The following is a 26,088-nucleotide window of genomic DNA, read 5'->3' as shown; positions in this document are numbered from 1 at the left end:
CAAGGTTAAGGCTAGGAGCCCAAGATCAGAAAAGGAGTGTAGACATCTAGTAGTCAGACTGGGATAAACTGCCCATCCCACACTTCCAGGCTGTGTGAACCTGGACAAAAGAGCCAGCATCTCTGAGCTTCAGGTGGCTGATCTGTAAACTAACAATTCCCACCTCCTAGGTTTGCTCTGAAGATGGAGTGGATGGAGCTGAGAGGCAGTAGGACCCACACTGAAGCATTGGAATACCCATCACTGTTATGTTGACTGCACTGTTGAGTGTCTTTAGATGACATATGCACTCAATGTATATATGTTTTATTATATAATATGCAAGCCTATACCAACGATTAAAATGGCAACATGGTATGGGTGGGGCACTGAAGAAGACACAGGCCCTGGCATTCCCTCTGGTTTTTAATCACCATGGTGCCAGCAATATCACCTGCCTCCACCCTCAAAAGTGTGTGTAGCATTCGGGTAGACTGATCTCTTGTGTCTCATCCCAAATCCCAGTCAGTGAAGGTAGTGTTCCTCCAGTTTGCATGATGAGGACAAAGCTGTCCAAAATGCTCACAACTAATGGTCCTTTTCCTTCTTTAGAGGCCTGTTTCCTGAGAATGTTCACTTGTTTCTATGGTGACTCATGAGTTCAATGGTTGCTTCCCAGAGTAATAACCTATGTATTAAGTCAGACAGAGGAAACTCCTGGAGCTGGCTTTAGACTGAATGACTTCTCCACAGCAGGCAGGAAGGTTTGGAATCTCACCCAAGGGCAGTTACTGAGAAGCAAAAGGATTTCATTAAAGGCATTTTCTTCTATGAGAGTGGACTGATTCTTTTGATTGTTGTGGTTATTAATATTAATAATAATATTTTTATTATTTCATGATCCAACATGCCAGTGTTCTGTGTTTTCAGTTTTAATTTGATGCTTCCCACCAGACTGCATCATCTACAGGCTTTTTAGGTCCCTAATTCCTGCCCTTCCAGGAACTATAAAGCAGGACCCTCCATCTATGTCCTTCCTGGGCTAAGTGAAGAAACTAGAGACCCCAGGTCACAAGGCCAGTCAGCAGCTCGGCGGAGGTAGCTGGAAGTCCCGGCTCACAGACATACTCAGACTACATCTCACATTTGCATGTAGCTCTTGTGATCTTGGCATACTGTCTAGAAAACCGTCCTCAGCAGGCACATCTCAGAGCCAGGAAGAGACTTTTCCACTCAGCAATAAGAGAATACGATTCCAATGAGAAGCCCGGGTCTCGGGATCTAATTAGGGATATCCCCACACACAGGTGCACTTACACACAAGCATCGAAGAGTGTGCAGGCGACCACTAGATATATTATATATTAGAAATGTGTGCTTATGCTCTAAATATATGACAGTTGTTTTCAAACCCAGCGCCTTGCACGATGCGAATACATCTCCACACAATATTTTTAGAACATTATCTAACAATGTCTACAAAATAAATTATTCATGCTCTTTTACTTGGCAATTCCTCTTCTGGTAATATGAAACTATCTATAGAAATGGAATTTCACAAATATATGGATGACAGTGTTTATGAAAATATTGTTCAGAATGGCAAAGAAAGCATCCAGGTGATCCATTAGGTCCTTTGGCTAGGTCTACTATAAAGCCAACAGAAAACTGAATTTTACCCAAATGGCTATGCAATTTCCCTTATTACAGAGCTGAAGGGATGTCTACCGTGTGTTACTATAAGAACTAAATTGCAAAGGGATAGAGTTATTTAAAAGAATTTCTTATAGGAACATCACCATCCCTCTAATGTGTGACTACAAGTATACACCCATTTGTTTATGTGTAGTGTGGGATGAGCTTGCAGAAAAATGTGTATGGGGGTGGGGGTGGAGGGGTGGTCCATGAAGGACAAAAGGAGAAGAAATGTCTGCTGTTTTCTTTGTTGGTATTTCAAAGTTTTCAGTGGTTACAATATGCGTATGTTATTTTGTGAAAAATATGAAGTCTTGCACCCCGCATGACCATCAAAAATCAAAACAAACAAAAAACCAGACGAAACCAAAAAAAAAAAACTACCACCACCACCAACAACAATAAAAAAAACAAAAACAAAAACAAAACCCTCTAAAAGTAAAGATAGAGAAAATTCTCAAATAAGTCTTTCAAATTATGTTTTGGCCTGTTTCTCAGTCAACATCATGGAGGCAAAAATATTTTTATGTTAATTAAAAATTACACACAGCATCAGAGAGGAACATGGAAATATCAATCTAAGCATTCTGGGAGCTAGTTTTGGCGGTTTTACTGTCCTAGTCTTTATCCCGGGAGTGCCCTGTTGAACCTAGCACCTGGGAACATTCCCCCCTCCCCAGAGGGAGTTGAGTAGCCTGTGAATCCAGTGACTTGAGATGTTTCACCTTGTTCTGCCTCATTCCAGAACTTGTAACTGTAAATAGACCCTACCAGGAAACAGAACCAACTCTGGTAGGCAGGTCTTCTGGGACACCAGAACCTGGTAGTCTGAAGGCTGGCCTTGTTCCCATGGGCTCCTCTAACCAGTCGTAACGCTCACTTGCAGAGTGACAAGTGACAGAACTGTGAGATGCAGAAGTCCTGGCTGTGATGGTGATGACCACAGGACTTCAACAAGGATAACATTTATTGTCTGAAGCACTCACTCGGCAGATCCTTCTGGGCTGTCTCCATCCAGTTCTAAAATTCCAAGAGTCCCATCCATAGTCAGACACAATAACGACAGCCCAGCACAAGGATCCTCCCTACAGCCTCGGTCCTTAATCCATCCTCCCTTAAGAGCCAGTGAGAAGGCAAAAGAAACTGACTTACCAAGCCAACTTCTGTTTAAATACACAGACACAAACACGGGAGGGACTGTGAAGAAATCTACTACAGAATTCACTTCCAGCCAGAACCACAGCTTATCGTTGGCTGCAATAAACTGGGAGAAAAGAGAAATAAGACAGAAAAACAAAATGAGAAGCATGGTGTCAGCACTTAATATATGTTCTTTTGTCAAAGGATAAATGTTGGGTATCTGTGGGGTCTGGAAGGTGATGTTCTGCTCTTCTCATATTTTTCTGTACATCAGTTGCTAGCTTGTTTGGACGAATGCACAACCTTTTTTAGAAAATGACTATATGCCACATTAGTCTCAGAGAATGATCAGGCAACATTATTTCCTGTGGTCCCTGACAGTCTCATGGAGAAGGCTGAGTAATCTCACTTTCCTTGGTCTTTCTAATGTAAATCTAACCGTGAATAAAGCACATATATGTGCATTCACACATGTCTGCACTTCCATTCAAAACTCTCCATGACACCATCTAGTATGGACCCCCAAATCCCACCAGCTTTCACTCCTGGTTGGACCTGATAGTTACAATCTCAACACTGTGAAATATAAATTGGCAAGCTTAAGATACTTGTTTTTTGTTTTTTTTTTTTTCAATTTACCTTTTAGTACAAAGACCACATTGGTGTTTAAATAGAGAGGACTGGGAAACACTGAGTAAGTGAAAGTATCATTGTCTCAAACCCCCTCCCCGCTTGAACCAAAATACACACATATTACAGAAAAATGCCCAGCTAAGCCATGGGCTTTCCCACAGACCCCAAACCAGAAAGCAGGTGTGTTTGTCCACCATGGAGACCTCAGGTGTCACACTGCCTGGGAAAGCCGTCACAGGTGGCATTTTATCCTGGAGTTTCAGATTCTCACACCCCACTGCGGTACCTACGGGGTGATGTTGCCAAACTTACCCGCAAGCCAAAGTAGAGAAGGAAGAACACGTTGAAAGCCATGTCGATCTGTAATGTGAAATCTTTGTAGAAATTCTGGCAGGATTCTATTGGGCTAGTAGATGGGAAGAAGAAAAAGCAAGAAGTAAATAAAAGACAAGGCCAACCTCATTCCAGCTTCCACAATGCTGAGAAACGGTGTGTGTGTGTGTGTGTGGGGGGGGGTAGAGGACAAAATGAATGCTCACTGAATACATTTGGTCTTTCTACCCCTTGTGACCATCAAGCAAGCATTAGCCAAAGGGCTTTCCATTCAACCATTCAGTGTTTGGTTCTTTTATTTGCTGGGGAGGGGTGTAATTTTAAATATTATTTTTTTAATAGTCATTCAACAGTTGATCTAAGACTCAAAAGAGGATCATGCAGACTCCTTGGAGGAAGGACAAGCAGGAAGGACTACCAAATTCTTTGATTTCACATTAACCCTTAAAGAACTGATTTCTTCGGTTAAAAGGACTCATGACAAGGCTAAAACTTCAGACCCTATGCCCCCCAGCCCATTAGAAGTGGAGCCCATTTTCCAGCAGTTACTTCTGGATCTTATAAAAAGCCATTAGCAGATTTGTAAAGGACCCAGGAGCATCTCAAGAGAGCTTTGGGGGAGAAGATCCTGGTTACTGTTCTGGCTAGACGAAGCACGGACTTCCTGCATGGTACTCTGCATGGGGAAGGAAGCAATGTTCAACAATAAAATTCCAAGACCATTAAATTAATGTACGGAAGCAGTACTCTAAGGGTTAATTTTGTTTGTTGTCGTAGTTGGCATGCAGGTTAAGGGGCTTTGTGTGTGTGTGCCAAGCAGCCAATTCGCACCCCCAGCACACTCTCCTTTGTTCAAGAGTCGGCAATTCTAAAGGGTACCACTATACAAACTGGTACATGGCTTCCATGAGATTTCCCACAGCAAACTGATCAGAGCACCACTGTGTGAGCAGTCCCGAAGTTTGGACCAGGTGGGAAAGCATCAAAGTCTCACAAACATCTCAATACTATAAAAGAAATTCCAGCATACTGCTGCCTGTAAGCAAATGGAAGCAGGAATCATAAGATGGTGAGGTGAGGAAAAGGGAGGGAGAATGGAGAGATCCTCCCCCATTCTTCTTTAGATGGGAAGCAAACATGGACCTCTCCCCCCAAGAGAGAGGGAGCTGGAGAGGTGCATCAGGGAAGATTTCTGAACAGCGTTGCCACTTTAGAAATCATTGCATACGATACCAGTTAGTATAGTTGTACTTCAGTCAGGGTAATGCTTGGCTGTTCAACAGGCAGGAATCGGTGCAGCCTGGGAATGCAGGGCCCACTCAGAGGCACAGTAAGTCAGTCTATGGGAACTTCCAGTCATGTGACATGCACTGGCTTGCCCCATTCTTCATTGGGATTCCAAATCAAACATGCCCCTTGTTGCGTTGCAAACCACTGATACGTGATAACCCTCCACACACAAAGGTCCGCTAACCTATTCTTGCATTTACAAAGTCAGCAGACTGAACAAAGGCAACAGAAAATGGTTCTTTCACAAAAGGAATGGCAACTGTCAGTTCTCACGAAGGCAGGAAAAGTGAGAGGGGAGGCAGACTGGAATCTGGTTTGCCCAGTGCTGCAGAGAGGCAGGAACAACAGCTTACAGGGAACAGCCCACCACTGTTCTTTGATTGTCACTGTGGCCCCACCCCACCCCCAGCATGCACTTCAATGAAAACCAGGGCCTGTGGTTAACAAGGGACTTGTCCGCAATTCTTAAGCTATGGTGTGGTATTGCCAAGAACAAGAATACACTGTGTTCCTAAAATGTGCATATGCATAAAGGTTGACAGGAAAGATCATAAGTTGACAGTATGTGTCTCTGTAGTAAAGAGCCACTGGCAATATACACAATTAATTAATAAATTAAGTGGCGTGTGTGTGTGTGTGTGTGTGTGTGTGTGTGTGTGTGTGTGTGTAAGAGAATAAGTGAGTGAGGAGGCAAGAGATTTGTAAATAAGCATCACACTCACATGCACCATTGTGCTAGCAGGAACTTGGCTTCTGAATTAAAAGTCTACAGTCATCTATTTTGTTGTACACACAGTCAAGGGAACCAAAGGAAAGCCTTGGGTCCAGGTTCACCAAGGAACATCCATAATTACTTCATTAAGGCCAAGCAATAAGCTCAACATTGCCTTCCCAATACTCATCGATGGAGATGTGGGTGGATTTGGGTGCTCTCATGAGTTCTCTAGTGCCTATTAATTCCAAGAGTTTGTGGATTAATTTAGGGGTTTCTTGGAAAAGATTTTTCTGGACTGTGGTAGAGAGATGGCATTTTAGTGTCACTGGGGTTATTTTTGCTCAACATAAATGGGAAGAGATATTCAAAGAAGAATAAACAAGCAGGCCACAGCAACTCTTCTCCATTGTTCCTTGATTTCCTGGCCTTTTTTTTTTTCTGGTCCTTTCCATATTGTACAATGTTTAAGTGCAACAGTGAAAAGGTTTAAAGGATGCCATGTTGAAAACCATATGTCAACAATCCACCCCCGTTTATAGAAAGTAATAGAGAAAACATAATAGACCTTCTCATTGGCTGTTCAAAATTTAGAACTGTCTTAATCATCCCTTCCTTACCATCCACAGAGTTCTACTTGCGCAAAAACAATGAAACAAGCTGTTCTGCTATTGAGTGGCTCTTCCTCTAGCTGAGGTGCAAGGTATTAGAAACACATCCTGAACTATGGACAATGTTGGGATAAGGGGCAAAAGGTGGGGAATTCTGAGACAAAAACTGAACTGAGCCTCTGGGACCTCTGGTGGAATTGGAACATTCTGGGGATGTATTTTATATCCCTTTCAGCAACTTTCCCTGCCATGGGAGTACCGGGAACAACACCCTGCATGGTTTTTCAAGTGCCAACAGAACTAGTTATCAAGGATCCCTTCTGAGATAAATCCTCTGAGTGTCTATAGTTCATGCTCTCACACAATCAGAGGCCACAGAGTGGAGATGCCAAAGCCCCATTATTTCATTCCCCAAATGGAAACAACCCATGGAGTTCATTGATCATTTAAAAAGAGAATCCCTAACTCAACAACCAAAAGGCTGGCCTATCAGGATTTATTTTTCTCCCCAAGAGACTTTCTCTTGGTGACAATTACTCATTGCAGGAGGAAACCGAAATGGAAGCGCCTCTTCTGTCTTGTGCAAAGCCTCAGAGTTTCCTTGTCTATATTCGCAGACAGCAGCAGGGAAACAGGGCTTCTATTTAAAACCACAAAAGAAAATGACTCTGAGTCACATTCTTAAATTTAGATTGCCATTCTGACGAGGCATGCCCACATCAGAAAAGGCTTTAGGTGAACATGCAAAGCCAACTGGGGGTGGAGGGCGTAAGAATAGAAAGAAGACACCAGTTCTAACTCAGAGAGCAGCAATCTGGCCAACCCTAACTCATGCCTAGTTCATGAGTAACTGGGGAAGAAGAGGATGTAATTCTTGTATCCGATGGACTTTTCCTTCCTAGTTTCCTACTATCTATACGGATTGGGCATGATATTGAAGCTTTGGGGACATTTAGTATGTTGATGAGAAATCTAAGATTGAGGACCTTTCTAAAGATCCCCACTACAAAGCTCCTTTTGATGGGACAGGTGCAATAGGACATGGCTGGAATATGAACTTCTTAAAAGCAAATGCTTAACATTCATTGTCTCCAGAGGAAATAAGATACTCTGTATGAAAATGAATCTCTTTCTACATCCACCGAACAATAAAATTTCCTTTAAGTACCCTTGAACATGATGACTCCATAGATGGAATTTCCTGAACTTGGCTTTGGAGCTTGTCAAAGCACAGGGTAAGAGCTTTCCTGGGTTCTCCTTCCAAAGGCCACCCTTTGAAATCCTGCGTCATCTCGAAGGGGGAAGTACTGACCCTTCTCCTAAGTTTCCATCCTTCGCCTCATATCCCCAAACTCTGTTTTTCTACCTCCTGCCTTTGACTGCATGAGGCTAGGTCTTCCATATTGTGGTTTCGGACTCTGGCCTGCACCTGCAGGGCTTTGCTAAAGCTTGCTAGGCTTCAGCTCCAGAGTTTCTGACTCACTACTCTGGGTTAGGGATCTAACATTTAGCTTTTTCCTCAGTCTCCCAAATTCTGCTGACGCTGTTGTCTGGGAACCCCACTTTGATAACCACAACTTCAGAAGAATTTCCTAGCAACTGTGCACTAATTACAGGTACTACTGCTCAAGAAGACTCCCATTCAGACCTGAACAGAGACGATTCGGAGTTTGAGCCTGTCCTCAGACAACCAGCTGCATACTACTTAACTAATTGCTAAGATCAAGGCTTTGAACAGATATTTTCAGTTTCAGATATGGACAGGAGGGAAAGGACTAAAAACATACAGGGGTATAATTACAACAGCATCCTATATGCTTTGACAGTGGATGTTCCAATGAACAGTCAGAGAGTACATTCTCAATTCTAGATTAGAAGGGAAAAATGAGGAAGTCTAGATGGCAAGGGGTGAAGGGAACAGTGGTTTACGGGGAATAAGGAAATGTTCAGCAGCTTAGGAACACAACAAGCATTCAAGATGATTTAAGAGGGAAGGGACCGGTGGAGAAACAAAATAGCACTTTGCGCAATAATTTCTAACATTCAAATTCTCCCCACTCTTGAAGGCTAGTTCCTTTTAAAATTGAATGGGGCTTTCTCAATCTCCACCAGGATTATGGACCACCAGAGGTCAGATTCAAGGCACTGCAGCCATGAATCAATTCAATAAGCTCAATACTAGCAGACTCTACTCATCCAGCTCACCACTGCAATGTTGCTAGATTAATCTCATTAAAAGATGTCATTCATGGAGCACTAGGGACCCTTCTGTCTCCAATATCAACTCTGAGTCCAGCTGTGAAGAACTCCAAAACCTACTTTATTCTCAAGTTCCCACTCTATGTTGTGTTGTTTTGTTGTTGTTGTTTTGCTATTTGCTTTAGGTCAAACCCTAAACAAACCACAAGCTGATGTCTTTGTTCCCTCAGGAATGAGACCTAAATATTGCCAACTCTAAATTTGTGCTTGTGCCATGACCTATTCAAGTGCTCTTGTCTTTCAGTGTTCTAACTGCAGGCATCCTTAGCAGCGAGCCTAAAAGCCTGACTCATTAGATAACTTGTATCCTTGTATACAGAAAATCTGTATCATTACAGAGCTTCCTTCATCTAGGAGTTTCTTTTCAATGGATTTTATAGCATACACTTTAAAAAGATTTATTCATTTTTATTTTGTCTAAGGGTGTTTTGCCTACATGGATATCTGTGGACCATGTGCATGCATTACCTGTAGAGGCCGGAAGATAGCATTGGATCTCCTGGAACTAGAATCACAGATGGTTATTAGCTGCCATTAGGATGCTAGGAATTGAACCCAGGTTCACTGGAAGAGCAGCCAGTGCTCCTAATCACTGAGTCATCACTCCTGTCCCTCACATGTGAATTTCTACAGCTCTGGGATTGGAAAGTGCCTCATTCAGCTCATGTTCAAGTCTCTTTCAATTCACCTGTATGGCATTTACACATACTAATGGATTTGATCTTTGCAAAAGGATTACATAAACTTTGTATTTGTTAAAATCATTAGTTTACAAATAGAAAATTAGAGACTTCAACATCTTTCCAAGTTCATATAACTGAGTGGTTGAGTTGGGATGGGGATCAAGTAGCCTTATTATAATATTATGTTACCTTTCCAATGCAATGCCATCTCCTTGGAAAGGAAGATGTGTAAGACACAGTATCCATTATCAACAGAGCATCCCAAGAGGTTCATGCAAAAACAAGGAGGTAGATTGATGGATTGCTGAGGTCAAACTACCCTAGCAAGACTTCATGTGTTTGTGGGGTTGTCTGGGAAGATTCAGAGGAAGCTGGTCTCTCTATACCAACATTATTCTGTCAAGGTGGGCATATGGGATGTCAATCATCCCCAGAAGTCCTCCCTGGGACTCCAGTGTTTCCAGAAACAGAAATGTTCCACTTGTAGAGAGAATACCATCCCACTTAGATATTTACACAGGATTAGTTTCTAGTTATCCTCCTGAAAATTACTGCAATTCATAGTCAGTCTCTCTCTCTTTCTCTCTCTCTCTCAAACACATGTCTATAGCCCCCCAAAGATGCAGGAAGATAAATAGTTAGAGGCCATCTTTGGGTACCTAGTGAATTAGAGGACCCTTTGGGCTACATGACACCCTGTCCCCAAAGACCAAGCAAAATGAATACAGTAAAATCTGATAATACTTGAACCCTTAAATATTCCTTCCTAATATGGACTGGGAGATTAATAAGCTTTCCTCATCATTTTATCTAATCAAAGCAAAAGAAAAGATAACATCATTTAGACATAGATTCTGTAGAATTCATCTTTAGACAATGGGGAGTAATGATCTCACCAATGAGAAGTTTTTCTTGGTAATATCTGGATGTAAGGGTCAAAATCAATGCCTTACCTTCCCTGTGTACTAATTAGGATATATGTACCAAATATCCAGACTATCAAGACTAATTTTAAAAGAAAAGGAAGTCTTTGCAGTGCACCCCAAATAAATCAGTGTTATTCACATAACTTTGGGTCTCAAAAAATATCTTGTAAACTCATAACAATAATGGAACTAGCATGAGTGACAAGATGCTAATTAATCATTGAAATCTCCATGTGGACCATTACCTTATAAACTGGACAGCATCTCAGGTCCTGAACAACCCAAGTTATAGTCTGTATCTTTGTACCTTTCTTAATACCCGCTCTTAAGCACCTGATCAGAGTTATGCACTTAAGAGTTTACCTTTGGGGGTTTGAGAGATGACTTAGCAGTTAACAGCACTTGTTGCTCTCACAGAAGGCAGGGGCTCAGTTCCCAGAACCCATGTGGTGACTAACAACTGCCTATAAATTGAGTTCCAGAGGATCCAAGCCCCCTTCTGGTCTTCATTAGCACTGCATGCATGCATGTGGTGCACAGACATACATGCAGGCAAAACACCCAGACATAGAAAGTACAAGTAAATAAACCCTAAAAAAACAACAAGTTTATTCTTATCATATCGGGGTGGGACATATATTCAATAAGTGCTCTAGTTTATATTCCTTTTAGCACAGAGAATCAAGTCTCTTCTGTCCACCTACATTAGGACTTCACCCAAGAACATCTCTAAGACAGTGTCTCCTAGGCCACTATCTTTGACAGGTGGCCTCTGATCAATGATTGATCAAAGCTAATGATAATTACATCAAGTAGGCTCTTTGTTTAATTTTAAGGTATTTTTCTCAGACATTGCACTTGTTTTGCATTTTTCCTAAAGGGCATTGCGCTTGTTTCAATGTAAATAGCAAACACTCTTTGTTTAGTGTGGATCTACCATGACACTAAGCCCACTTGTTAAATGGCTTTGTCAGGAAGTTCTTAGCTTTGGTTTGGGTCGATAATTTATTCATCTTCCTGACAACAGTTTTTAATGATGCCAGTGCTCAAATGATAAGATGGGATTCAATAGCAATAAACACACAGATCATCTGAACTGTGCTGAGATAAACGGGGCATACAAGGGGTGGTGTGTGAACCCTCCCTGCTCTGTTGAGTCCTTCATTGCTCTGTAATCTTCAGCTCAGAGCAACAATGACAGCAGTGGATCTCAGAGCATTTGCATGGCACAGGGTGTCTACCTGAGTAATTAGTCCTAAGAATAAAGCATTCTTCTAGGAGACAAAGAAAATGACACAGATTGCTGATGAAGAGACAAAACATGTCAGTTCCTTACACACTGGATTTCTCAATGAAATACACAGATAACGTGTTATCACAAAACTCAGGTGGTAAGAGCCTTGCTACTTTCTTATAGAGCCTTTTTAATTCTCTCTACAAAAAGAATGCAGTGTCTGTGCTGGATAGTTTTTGTCAGTGTGATACAAACATAGACATATCTGGGAAGAGAATCTCGATCGAGGAACTGCCTCCATCAGATTGGCCTATGGGTATGTCATAGAGGCATTTTCTAAATTACTGATTGATGTAGGAAATCCCATCCCTAGCAGGTGGGCCTGAGCTATATAAGAAAGCTAGCAAAGCAAGCCAAGGGAAACAAGCCAGTAGGCTGCACTCCTCCATAGTCTCTGCTTTAGTTTTTGCCTCCAGGTTCCTGCTTGAGCTCCTGCCCTGAATTCTCCTCATGATGAACTATAATCTGTACGTTGCAAAAAAAAAAAAAAAATATCTCTTTCCTCCCCAAGCTTCATTTTGGTTGGCAACAAAAAAGAAAACTAGAACCGTGTCTTTTTTGGGCTTATGTTTACCCTCTTTATATATGCAAATGCATCTGAATATTTTAAACGCAAAACACGCACATTACAAGTCGACCTCATCAGCAATGGGCAGCTGGGCTGTTTTCAAGTTGGACAGATGACTCAAGATCCTAGCTGTATCACCTATGACCTGTATTGTGTTGTTGAAGCAACATGACCTCTCCAAGCCTTGGTTTTCTTGCCTGTAAACTGGGGATAAGGACACAAAATTTAAAGGCTTCTGTAAGGAGAAAATTGGTTGCCTATGCATTCAATCAACAATACTCATATTTCCAACTAAGTAATAGTGGTAATGACAAGAGCAACTGTCAATGGAAAATGCCCCCAAAGGCAATGAAAGCTGAGAGGATTAGTAATCTCTATGCTCTGTGTCCCCTCTTAGGTCTACATTGCTGAGTCCTTATAAGATACTCTGATGTGATTCACATACACGACAGGATATGCTGTAAGCTCTTGATTACCACACAGCAAGAATCCACATGTCAGAATATTAATTTTGGATAAACTTTAAAACGAAAGATGGGAAAATGATCTTCCCAGAAAGACAGCCATACTGTGCCATAAATACTAAATAATTAACCAAGCTTTCTTAACAGTGAAAGTCATGAGTCACTTTAATGAGTGGCTTGTGGGAGGCTGGACAGTCTTCCTCCCAGACCTTCGGCTCCATTTGTTGGCTTCATGTGCATGTGGAGGAGAGGCAAAGGCACGAAGAATCCAAACACTTCGTAAATAATCTCTTCTAGCTGCACTCCCAGAAATGTCCTTTTTCACTGCTGGAATCCTGGAATGATGGCCGAGACAACCTATCCCACTAATGCTTATTTTCTCTAGCTTGACTACAGACTACAATTATTTCAATCACAGTTGTTACCAGAGTGGAATTAGTGTTCAGATTTGCCAGCAACTTTTATGTAATAAATCAGAGTTATTCCATTACATAAAAACTGTCTTGCCAAACAAGTGCTGCTCACTGCAGTTTTTACTAAATTGTCAGAGAGCACAATGGATACATTCTGATCAGCCACTTCTCTACCTCCACACATTCCAGCCATCTCCCCTTTAATCTAGAGGAGGAGAGAGATAAAAGAGATTATTTAATTAGTACTAAACGGATCTTCACTCAGATGTGTATTCCAGGTACAGATGGAGAGTCCTTCAAGGACAGAGCTCAAGAGCTATATGTAGGTATGGGTAGCGGGCACAAAAAAAGCATGTACACATACATGCCCAGAGATCTGCAGCATAAATAAATGTTCTACCCTGACCCCAACTCCACTGTTGGGTCTATTTGCCAAATGGGATAGCTTAGGCAAGGTAAATTAGTGGGGACAGAGGCTAGAGAAAAAGCTCCAGGCCAGGACAAAGAGCTGGGAACTCAGACACACAGCCTGGCTTGTGGTGGGTTAGGGTAAGACACTGGTCACTAAGACCATGCTTCCTCTTGGAAAAGAAGTTCCTTGACCAGGGCAAGAGTATTCATCAAATTACTGGGCTTTCTGTTCCCATGGCTTCTCTCTGGACATTAAATGTCACACATGTATTCAGAGGTTCATAGACAATCATCTCTAAACAGTGACAACCAATAGGAAGCCACAACTACACAATGGTAAGTAATGGCCCAGGGTCAACATTCATGAAGAAAACAGCCTGGACAAAAAAAAGTTTCAAGGTAGCTGGGTATCAATGCTTCTCAAATAAGCTCTCACACTTACAAAGGAAGTGGAAGAGGCTGGGAAAGGAAAACATGGTCTCTGTATGTATGAAAAGTTGTACACAAGGGCAAGCTTGCCCAGGTGTGCTGGCATTTCATCACATAATAAGCTTCCAAATAATAGGACTTCCAGCTGTTCTTCCAGGCAGTGGGCAAAACAATTCTTTGTGAGCCTTCTCCAGACCCACGGACTCTGACCCACGGAGGTCGCTCACTGGTTTGCTACTTAGGTTTTTCTCCCCTGTCCTTGAGAGGCTGCCTCTGCCACTGCCACCTCACGCTGATCTTACCTGCAAGGACTTCGATGGAAAAATGCAACTCACTCACTCCATGGTTCCACTTCTGCTACCTCTCAACCGCAGGTACATACACTTGAGCAGTCAGTCCACTCCAGGTCTACCCCAACAAAGACCTTCAGTGTTGAGGGTCTGCCTCGTGCTCAGATTAGGAGCCCATCAGGCACTGGCAACAGCATTTCCCTTATCTGTTGCTTTTCCTTGAAGAATAAAAAGCAATAACCAGAAACACTTATACTCAGCCTGGGGTGAATTCTGTCACTCATGGCTGGTGATAGTTTGTTTGTGGTATCCTGAGGTTGTTTTGTTACTGGATTGTTGTTGTTGTTGTTTTTAAGACCCTGGGAGAGCCCTCACACCATTCTTGTTGACATCTAGCATAGAAAACAATTATACCTTTATTGCACAAGGAAATAAAATAGCTATGTGTTAGCTCTGTCTTTGGATGACAGCAGAGGCATGGATGCTTTGTTAAGCATTCCTATTTAGGAGTTTTGCACAGAGCTCGCAGCATCACAGCCAAAACAAACAATCTGAGACGGTGCTGATTAGTGGTCATGAATCTGCTGAGCACAGGGAGGGGAGAGTCATTTCTTAGGAATGTCATAAAGCAACCTGGGCAGTAGAGACCAAGAAAACTATGTGAAGTCAGTGGGACAAGCTACCTTCAGAATCAAAGTATCTTCATTAACCGGGCCAAGAGAATTCCTTAGTAAACCCTATACTTATATACTAATATCCCCCAAGTGTATGTTCTTTTTATCTACTTAGAGAAATTAATGTCTTAGCTCTGGGAATAATTCTTTCCCTTCATTTTTTTTCTTTCCCTCTTGCTGCTGGTTCACAGTGGAAGTCATTTATTTATCAAAATTCACTTTATCTCTTCAGGCCATAGAAATAACTCTTGCCACAGTCTCAATGGTACGCACTCGGCTTGTGGATCTAAATTTGGAGAGGAGTACTGTGAACTAAAAGCAGCAAGCTTCTCCTGCTGCTCATCCTTGCAGTGGTAACACTGCCTCTGATCTCTCTAGTGTCACTGTCTACACACCTTTGAAAGCACAGCAGTGTGGTCTGAAGGGCCCTAGGAGCTACTCTCTTAGGACTGTCTCCTTTGCCCCCATGAATGGACCCTCTCACCCCCGCTCTGTCTCGCTGCAGCCACCCCATCACTGTGACAGGAAGTGCCATGTGTTTCCAGGAACAAAGAGAACTCTTTCCTTTTGGAAGAGCATCTCAGAGAGACTCAGATGTCTCCTTTTCTGGAGCTCTAGGTAAAAGCTTTCCTAATGGTGAGCACTTCAATCCCTGGGTCAAAATCACCTGCCTGCACGGGGCTGTCCTCTCATCCCATCAGGCTCCTTTCAGAAAGGAAAACATACCCTCTACAAAGGACTCTTCAGTGGTTACCCAAAGAACATTTTTGAAAATCTAAACAAAGTCTACTTCCGTGGAATGAATAGGATATGTCCAATAGAACGGGAAGAAATGGCAGGGAGAAGGGACTTGACTCTACTAAGCCCCCAGATGTAAGAAAATGGAAATCCAAAGGAGGAAAAGGGAGGCAAGAGGCTTTCAGTTTTGTTTTACTCTAACTGCTGAACTGCGTTGTTTTAGTCTAAGTATGCTGGAAGCTACTACTATGGGGCTTCTCCTCCCACAGTGGGATTATCAGAGCTGGATAACACTCCACCTTTCATTTTCCTGCATTCACAGCTGGTTTGTCTGCAACTTAAAACACCCACTTATGTGAAGTAATACCAGCCACGGATCCAGCAAGATCCTGGCTGTTAGATTTCACAAAAGTCTATCCCAAGAAGACAAGACAGAAAGACAGGGTAGACATTTGATCAAAACAATTTAAAAAAAAAAAAGAATTAAAAGCACTTTTAAAGAAAGTCATCAAATGGTAAAAGATGCGTTACAACAGGGAGAGAAAACAATCACAGTTATTAATCAATAATGCTGACTACAGTGCCAACGTGCTTCCATGAATATAAATATCCTTTATAGTACTACTCTTTTATATATTTTCAAGTTGAATTAGTGGCATTGCTAGATACAATAAACTATGTGAAAGGCGAATAATTGTATTTCTTGGGGGAATTTATCTTACAAGGTGGTTTTATTAGGTCTATATATTTATCAGATCTAAGCAAAACCAAAATAGAAAACATTGAACCAAAATAGAAAACATTGTTCAGGAAGCCACGAGAAGAGGTGGGACCCCAGGCACTGTGAGCACATCCATGCCAAGTTGGGAAGGCACAGAACTGAATGTCAGGTAAGCTGCTACTTGAAAATGGACCTTATATTCTAAACCCCTGCTCATGAGCCTTACACTCAACACCAGCCTAACATGAGACTTTGTTATCTCTTTCCCAGTCCTCCAGTCTTGCATTTTCATGAGATGGAGTGCTCTGAGGAAATATCAACAAATTGGGGGCCCACAAGGATGTCCAGGAGGAATCATATATCCCAAGTCTTCAGGGAATCAGAATGCTTCCTGCTATAATTCCAATGCATGCATCCAGTGCTTGCTACATTCAGAGCTACCAAGAAAAGCATGTCGCATGCATGGGCAGTGCAGGGAAAGGATCTAGTTAACCTGGAGGCAACAACCAAAAGGGTGAGGTTGCAGCATGCATTGTAAACCACACTTGGCCTTGGCTGCCATGCAGAAAAGACCTACATCAAAGAGTCGGCTGTGCGGCTCCTGGGTAAGAGTCGATATGAGAGAGGTGAGTTACTTCAGCAGTGACAGACATGGGCAGAAAAGGTTCAAACCACTATATACAGAACACCATACAGAGCACTGGCATTTCACACAAAAAGAGGCAGCTTTGGGGCCCAGTGGGGGAGACAGAAAGGGAACACAGACTGTTCTTCGGATTTGACAGTTTCTTGACCAGCCCTCCATATGCATGCGTTTTTATACAGTGTCTTTTGATTTGACAGGTAACCTCATGACATCTGCCACAACTGTTTAGGTGTTTTGAATATTCGGGAGGAGCAAGGTATTGGTGACATAAAGATACACACCATGATTTCCTGCTGGGACAGTTTATTTGAGAAGCGGGGCTGAAGTTGGGTAGATGAATAACAGGCATTTAAGCACCAACATACTGTGGTTTCAGAGTTCATAGGGAACCTCCACGCAGAACAAAGTGTTGAGAACCCAAAGCTTGTGAATAGCAACACCACCCCTAAAAGCTACCTATGTCCCTTAACTTCCACATACTCCCAGTGAAGCCATTTTTTTTTTCATACCATATTCAGGGAATGGAACCTTAGATAGAGGTGAGATGCCTTGATATATTCTTTCAATTAAAAGTGACTGATCAGCAAACAACTAAACACTTGAAACTTTTTAGGTTCTTCTCTGTCTCCGTCTCTCTCCATCTCTGTCTCTCCATCTCGCTGTCTCTATCTCTCTGTCTCTGTCTTCATCTCTGTCTCTCCATCTCTGTCATCTCTGTGTGTATATCCCTGCACATTCTTTGCTGTGCAGGCCAGAGGATCACCTTGGGTATTGTCCCTCAGAGACTATCTGCCTTTTGAGATAGGGTCTCTCACTAGTCTTCAACTCACCCAGTAGATAAGCTGACTGGCTAGTGAGCCCCAGGATCTGCCTACTTCCCCGGCTTCCCTGTAGCTGGGATTTCAAAAACATGATACCAAGTCCATTTTTTAAAATGTGAGTTCCTGGCAATCATTTTCAAGGCAAGCACTTCCAAGTCTTCCCTTGAAAACTGAAAGCAACACTGATTGGGGAGGGCATCAAGCTTCCTTCAAATGTCAAGGACGCATCAGCTAGCTGAGGAGTGCTGTCTAAGAAGCTGCCTGCCCCCACAGAATCCTGCTCTTTTTTCTCCTGCCTGTTCTGCTTTCTGTGACCTCGAATGCATTGAACAAGCTTCATGGAGGTCTGTGCTGTGCTATAATGCCAGCCATGTTGTCCTCTCCCATAGCCCTTCAGTTGGAAGAAGAGGGAGAAATCAAGTTTACTGTTTGTAACTCGCCCCTTTTAATATGCTTTCCTGGTGCTCACAGCTTGTGTGGACCATGATGGCAGCTGTGACAAGGACTTTGGCACACTGTGAACAAACAGGATGTAGTATCCAGCTGTCACACTCACTGACAGCAGAGTACCCTCTCGGGCCTGAGTTCCACCAGAACATACAGATACATACAGTCAGACAGGACACACGAGACTATTCATTCAACAGATATTTCCAGAGTTCTTTAGTGACAACTCCACTCATTGGAAGGGCAAAAATTTCAATGAAACACAGTTGCTGTTTCAGAATAATAAATACAGCCAAGAGAGGCTTGCTTCAAAATACTACCAAATACATTTTTTTTTCTGAGTGGAGACAAGCTGTGTATCTCTCTGGACTTCAAAGTACTTACTAACTTGTAACTACTACTCATCTGGGATGTTGAGAGAAATAAATGAGTAAATGTTAACTGCTGTGTTAGTGGCCAGCTCTGGTGAACACTATGTCAGCAACATCTGCTGTGACCTCTAATACTCAAATCCAGGTAACAAAGCAGAGGCTTCTAGAATGAGAGGAGCACCTCTGAGTGAGCTGGCATGGATTCTGATTAGTGAGTAGACACTAATCTGAGAGAAGGTGGGTTGAGAACACAGGAGTGGAGGGGTAAGTGTGGGCAGAGATTTGGTGTACAACAGGACACAGAGCCTCACAGATTCTGGAGCCGGGTGGATGCATGACTAGGAAGAACTGAGGAGAGACAGGGAAAAGATGGTGAAGTATCTGTGTGCCAAGTACTATGGCTGGTCTCCATCCTAGAGAAAGCTGGAAGCTGACAGAAATGTAGGGGAATGGCAACATTAGCCTTGTCTGAGGGTGAGTTAACTCTGGAGGCCACACAGAACAGGAAGTTGAAGTGTTTAAGAATACCGAGAAAGATAGATCAGTTTATCAAATTAAATCCCAGAGGAAAGAAGTCACTTATGCAAATCTTTGTTAAAATTTATGTGGGTGAATATTTGCCTGCAGGTATGTGTGTATGTGTACTAGGTACAAGCAAGAAGGCAAGAAGAAGGTATCAGATTCCAGAATTGGAATTACAGACAATCGTATGCCGCCATGTAGATGCTAGGAACCAAACCCAGGTCCTCTGCAAGAGCAGCCAGTGCTGTTAACCTCTAGTCCATCTCTTCAGCTCCAACCTATGCAAATCTAAAGATGAGATTCTGCCCTGAAGGACAACTAAGGCCACCTTGGGAGTGGCTTTCTTCAGAGACTGGTACTGCCAGGGTCTCTTTAGGGACTGGCTCATAATATCATCAAAGCAGTTACCTGAATCACAATGTCCCTCCATGTGTATTTCTGGGTCTTTGTGCCACAAAGAAACGAGAGCACATGGCTCTTTATCTTTTGAAACTACCTTGCTGAGAGGCTATGACGAAGGCAGTGTTAAAATGACAGAAGAGCATCCAAGATAGGCATGTTTGGATACCTATCGACCAGGGGCAGCTGTGCAGATAGACACACAACCACAATGTCAGGCGAACAGCATGTGGTCATACTTAGGGAGGTGTGCCCAGCACTTTCTCCGCCTCCACAGCTCACCTCCTAAAGAACTTAGTAATATCACCAGAACCATCCGTGACAGTGGCTCTCAGAGGAGAGAAACAAACTGGCAATCACAACCCTGGTCCTTTTGGGGCTTGGACATTTGAGTTCCCTGAGGATGACCTGAAAAACGTTCCTAGAGGGAGGCTTTCTTTTGGTCCAAAGAGTAAGAAGAAAGGTTGTATTTTCAGAGAGCACTTTCTCTTTAAAGAGCAACCAAGTATGTTTATGACCATTTAAGCTCAACTTTCTAGTATAACCATGATGGGAACTCTACCCCCTCAGCTCACAAAGCGTTGTCTCCATGCCTCCTAGATGGATTCACCTTGATCCCAAGTCCCTCTGCCTGTGGTCTTAAAGAGAAGAGTGATTCCCTGAACTTAACTCCATGGAAACCGACTGAGATTCCCCTATAGCCACGTCCACTGTGGTGGTTAGTAGCCATTCAGCCAGGGAATGCTCAATGTGCTCAAGTGAAGGAACATTGCTAGAGGTTTTGTTTGGGTCTTTTGTCTCTGCCAACCCCCACCATCCAGGACACTCTAACAGATCTTCAACTGAAAAGGTCCAGTCTTCCTAGCAGTCACCGCTAAAGGATGGAGACCGTCTCTCCAGGTGTGCAAAGGGGGGAGGGGGGGAAGGATTAGTCTGTGTAACCTGACTGACACCTGTTCCTTTCTCTCCCACCCGAATCAAAGTGAGAAAACCCAGTGAAGGCTGCACCACCCTCCTCTCTGCTGGCCCCAGCAGACAAACTCATGCACAGTGGCGGCAAATGGAACCCTACACAGTAACATCAGCACTGTCTGTTGCCTTCCCCGAGCCGACAATGGTACTCGTGGGATAGAAATGGTAAACCAGAAAAGACTAAATAAAGCTCCTGCCTGCATGGCCCAGCAACCCCATCAACAGAAAGAGCTCAGGCTCTGCCTTCCCCAGCAGCCCCACTGTGAAAGTGAGGGCCTCCACACACCCACATTTGTTAGCAATTCCAGAGGAGCACACAGTAAGGAGGAATCCTGAGTCCACAGACAACAGCTTCATATTTGGATTCACAGAGATCAGAAAGAGTTCAAGGACATTTTTATTGTGTATGGTTCGATAAAGACACAAAGTAAAAATAGGTGTTTTAAAATTTAAAACCTATAATCCAATATTTAAAAGTAGTTGTCTGAAGAACAATCATTTTGTTGTTGTTTGCACCATATCCCAATCCACTAATATGACTTCATATAAACTTCAGTGTGTCCTTTCAAAGTTGTTCCTTGTTTTCAAATTCAGTTTCTCACAAGAGAGTGACATGGTGCTGCCAGGAGAATTCTGTTGGCCGACCCAGGAGTTGGTGACACCAATTAACAAGGGGTGTGACATCATCGGTCTCTATGATGATGTCAGAACAAAGCAAAAAAGGAGAGAGCTGGCAGAAATCCCCTCATCTTAACAGCACGTGCTACAGCTTCCGGTTGTGACAATGAACTACGGCTATGTAACAGAAATTATTGGAGGTGGGGGTGGTGCACCCCGAAATGCTGGTCTTGTGATCCTCTTGTAGGTGTTAAGCTCTTGTGAAATAGAATTATCATTCAACAAATTGGCTCTTGCAGAGGACACAGGTTCACTTCCCAGCACCTCACAACTGCCTGGAACTCAAGTGCTAGAGGATCTGATGCCCTCTTCTGGCCTCCACAGGCACTGCACAAGCAGAGTGCACATGAATACATACAAGCAAAATACATCTTAAAACACCTGTTCTTCACCTGTTTGGCTTTAATGTATTGAAGAGCCAATATAATGCCTATTTGTGGCCTAAGGAGCAGGGCCTATTGGAAATCAGCAAGCTTCTTTCTTTAGAAAGCCTGTATTGGGCACCTGTTGCATGTGTAGTAGCACATAGAAAGGACACTAAAGAGGTGTAAGAAGCTGCAGAGATGCATGCCAGCATCCTCTCTCTCAAAGGGGCATGAATGTAAACAAAAGCATCATTGACTTACCACATCCATTCTCAGAGACAATCCCTCAAGACAAAATCAGCTGCCAATAAACAAAGTCATTAACACAATGTGACAAGGTAACTCCTGAGGTGAAGAGATCATAGTCATCTCCTCAGGCAAGCAGATGCCTGCTAGCATGGGACTGAACAATGCTATTCCTGTCGGTCCCACACAAAGCTACCCTTATACTTGCTACTCAGGTTTAGCTTTTCCCTTGCTGAAAGCTCAGTGTTCACCCCACTTAGAAGCCAAAAACTGATGACTACTTAAGATGCAAGGAGATATGAAGATCTACTCCCAGGAGAAACAATTGAAAAGGGCTCTGACAATGAACATCAGTCATGAAATCACAGATAAACAGCATGGTAGGAGGAGAGATAGGCCAAATTTAGAATGTAGGCATCTTATAACTGCCATTGACCATGGGCAGCATTTACTCTACCTACACTTGCTCTGTCTAATACTCTTGAAAGTAAAGTCAAGGCCAAAAATGAAGCCACAAAGATGAATCCTTAGATGATGGATGACTTCACATGGCTACGTTTTTCATCTTTCTGTGAGAGATGAAGGAAAAAAAACCAGAGAAATATGCAAAGCCCCAAAGCTCCTGGAACTGAAGTGCTAGCAAATGAACCAGAAAGAGCAGATCCAGCCCTTCCCAAAAATAAAACACGTACCCCTGTGGCTGGCCACCTGTAACTTCACCTGCAGGTGGCTTGGGGTTTTCAAAAGTCTGGAGCTTCCACCTTTCTCTGTTTGAGTGCTAATCAACCAGAACAGCTTGGCCTGGGAACAAACAAGTTACTTATTTAAGGCATTTTCCTAAGAGCTAGGGAACTTCTGCTGTTGAAGAAGGGGTCTTTCCAAATTACAACTACTTTTTAAGGGAATGTCTTAGCCAGTGAATAAGAGAAGGGTCCCAGGGAACTAGCAAGTTACAAGGATATACACCAGCTAAGGGCTGGTCGTGGTCTTGCCCCTGATTGACTCCTATGCCGGTACCTTTCAAAGGCAAATACATTGGACCCTGAACACTCAGCTCAGTGGTTACCTCCTCGTGGAAGTCTTCCTGCATCCCCCTCTCACCTGAATTCACTGAGCCCTTTTCTGACTTTCCCCCTCCTCATCTGTGATTCTTTCCCCAGCATTCATCACTGACATAAGACAATCTGTGTCTGTTTGTCTCTCCCTTCCCTGATGCACCTGGAGCTCTCTGATGGGGGTGTAGGAGGCTACATAGTAGTCACCAAAGAAGGGTTTAAAGAGAAAGTGAGAAATGAAAGGACAAAGGAAGAAAATAGGAAGGCTTTAGAAAGCAGATCACAATCCTTGAGCTGCTAAACCCAGTCAAGAAATCCCATCTTCCAAAGTAGGTTTCACGTAGCCCCAGAATCAAGTATAGAGCAAACCTAAGTCATGTGATGTTTGCATTCCCCACATTAATGCCACCCCAGAAAATGTGGTGACCTCAAGAGACTGACTTATGGACCCCTCCCATGTCCCAGGCAAAGTATGGGTTATTTTTAACTATGACATAGCACACTTGAAGACGAAAGGTGACAATGGTCTTATAGGTAGAACACCCACCACCCCCAGATCCACCTGTTCTTCTCAGCCAAGAAAGGCCAATGCCCTAAGATGCTTTGGCTGATTTTGAATCCTATATTAGGAGGGTCTGTTCCAAGGGATTTGGTATCTGTGTCATTAGCCATCACGATATTAAATTAATTTCTCATAAGTTAATAGGTAACCATTTCCTCTTTATCCGGACAGATATAAACCCGGCAATTCAGGATTAAAAAAAAAAACACAAAGAGATGCATCTTCCTTTTAGTTAGATTGTAATTACTTTTTATTATGCTTTAGTTCAGAAAGCTGGATCCAAACTTGACACTAAGCGTATTGGAAGCATAAGCTAAAACTCTAGAGATGCGTATACATTAGAAGTTAGGAAATCAACTTGAGTCTATCTTACTCTTCTACTTCTTCAGGCATCCAGCACAAGGGCCAAGAATCCAAGTAGTGGGAGAAAAACACATTAAACAAACAAACAAACAAACAAACAAAAAACGAGACATGGCAAAGGATTTGGATCTGCAGGGTCTCCTTGGGAAGATACCAAGCTTGCTGGATAGAAACTAACATGCCTACTTATTCAAGCTAAGTGGAATATAATGTACGGTAGCCTACAAAAATATATCAGATCCTATGTATCTTACACAGACGAAGAAAGCCCCTAGCAGTTTTAACCCCTTTCTGGACATAGGATGAAGGAGATTTTACTAGGGAGTTCCTGCACATAAGTCATTAAATACTGACTTCCACTTCATTTGTCCTCTCAAATCAGCACTGATTTTCATGGTGTGTGTGTGTGTGTGTGTGTGTGTGTGTGTGTGTGTTCATGTGTATGAATGTGAGCTCATAAAAGCCATAGCACATGCTTGAGGTCAAAGGACAACCTTAGATATCAAGCCTCATCTTCTACCCTGCTTGAGACAGGGTGTCTCTGTGGTTTTTCCCCCTGCACACATCAGGGTGGCTGACTGACCTATAAACTCCCAGCAATTTTCCTGACTCCTCCCATCTCTCTGTAAGAACCCTGGGAATACAGATGGTCACATTACAAATTCAGGCTTTGAGGCTCTTAGGATTTGAACTCAGGTCTTCAATGTTTATGTGGCAAAGTCTTTTATTCACTGAACCATCTCCTCAGTACGTCATCACTTTTTCTAAATGTCAAGTGTGTAAATCAGGATTATTCTGTAAAATTACTATATAAGTTTTAAAGTTGTCAACTAGCTTCTGAAATAGTGTGCTGTCAATAGGCAATTATGAATGGACTGGTTGTAATTACTGTGAGTAGAGAATTAACAATGTTGGCCTTAATTCTGGGATAAATCAGTCCTATTCAGGAAGTTCTTAATTATATTTATTTATCCTGAGCAACAACAAAGTGGTATGAATTCATACACCACTGTTGCTCAAATGAAACATGACATTATGGTGTAAGTTCAAGGTAGCCCAGCTCAGAGCTATTTGCAAAAGAACAAAGACTCACCATGAGAAGAGAGACCTCATGGTTTTATCTAAATCTTAAGAATGATCATATTCAATAGCAATCCTTTTCCTCCTCTTAAAGTGTTATCTATTAGCAATAAGGCAAATTAGGATAGCTTCATTACTGTGTGAAGCTGAAAACAAATATTTACATCTTGTCATGTCATAAAACTCACTGTTAACTCAAAAAGTATTTTTCAAATTATCAACATGACATGAAATTCTTTCTTTTAACTTGGTAGAGATAATTTAACATTTACTGAGTAGGGGTTTTCTGAAATTAGTTAGACCATGACAAGTTCTGAGACAGTATTCTCAGAAAGGGTTCAGTTCCTGCCAGCTACAGTCATCACTGTTGAACAGAAAGCTTCCACCTGCTCTGGGGAAGGTCTAGGTAAAGAGTGCAACTCTTGACTGTGCATCAATTTCCATCCCAGATCTCCCCTTTTCCACAGAGCTCTAGGCACAGCCATCTGTCAGTTTCACCAAATCCCACGTTTCGACCATCTCAACTGAAAAGCAAGCTCCATGAAAGCAGAAACCTTTCACCAAAGCCTAGATGTGTCTTCTGCAAACAAACCATCCTACACAAATAAATAGACAGAGGGAAGAGAGGAAGGAATACAGGAAAGAAGTAAATGTTAACGTCTTCTTACAATTTTACAAAGCTACTTCTGATCAATACAGTTTTCAAGTACTTTCCCTCTCATGTCTCAGTACTAGCACGAGGCAGCCCTCAGTCAAATTTCTACTTATACACAACTTTTGTACCACCTGAAAGGAGTTTCATCTCTCATATCAAAAGGAGCCATTTGCTAATTTAATCATCTCCGTTATGCCCTTTGAAAGATATCTGACATCTAATTTTGAGTTACACTTAACCACTACTCCCAATCTCATTCAAAGTAAAACAGAATTATCTCCTTGTTAATTGATTATCTGGTAAAGGCAAAGAAAACATTGACAGTCTGACCTATGTTAGTCCCAAGATCTACATTTTACATGTACAATTAATTGAAGAGTGGCATCACTTCAATGTTTACCCACACTTAAAGTATGCTTATGCTGATGACATTGGTTTGAGTCCCACAGATATTAGAATCTAGCAGAATGTATCATCCCAGGATTATGAAGTACTCATTCAAACCAGGGGCTCCATTTCTGGTCTCAATTACTACCCACATGACCTCAACAACTTAAGTTCCCTCTCATCTTCAAATGAAGGAAATCACAGTGGTGCTAAGAATGGGATGGTAAAGGCAGATTGGCACTTTACATAAATTCTC

General features: G+C 42.5%; 1 protein-coding gene across 23 annotated transcripts in view; it reads right to left on the bottom strand.

Moving 5' to 3' along the window:
* The window catches only part of Kcnma1 (potassium calcium-activated channel subfamily M alpha 1), a 710,535-nt gene that overhangs the window by 284,368 nt on the left and 400,079 nt on the right, over window positions 1-26,088 (bottom strand). For all 23 annotated transcript variants that reach the window (XM_076544645.1, XM_076544646.1, XM_076544629.1 and 20 more), the window contains exons 4-5: window positions 3,760-3,853; window positions 2,827-2,938 (exon numbers count right to left, since the gene is read on the bottom strand). In XM_076544645.1, coding sequence (XP_076400760.1) covers window positions 2,827-2,938; window positions 3,760-3,853 — 206 coding nt within the window. The remainder of the gene's footprint in view (window positions 1-2,826; window positions 2,939-3,759; window positions 3,854-26,088) is intronic.

Source organism: Peromyscus maniculatus, chromosome 9 (assembly GCF_049852395.1).
Source record: "Peromyscus maniculatus bairdii isolate BWxNUB_F1_BW_parent chromosome 9, HU_Pman_BW_mat_3.1, whole genome shotgun sequence".
NCBI classification, from domain to species: Eukaryota; Metazoa; Chordata; class Mammalia; order Rodentia; family Cricetidae; genus Peromyscus; species Peromyscus maniculatus.
This window is presented reverse-complemented; position numbering and strand designations above follow the sequence as displayed.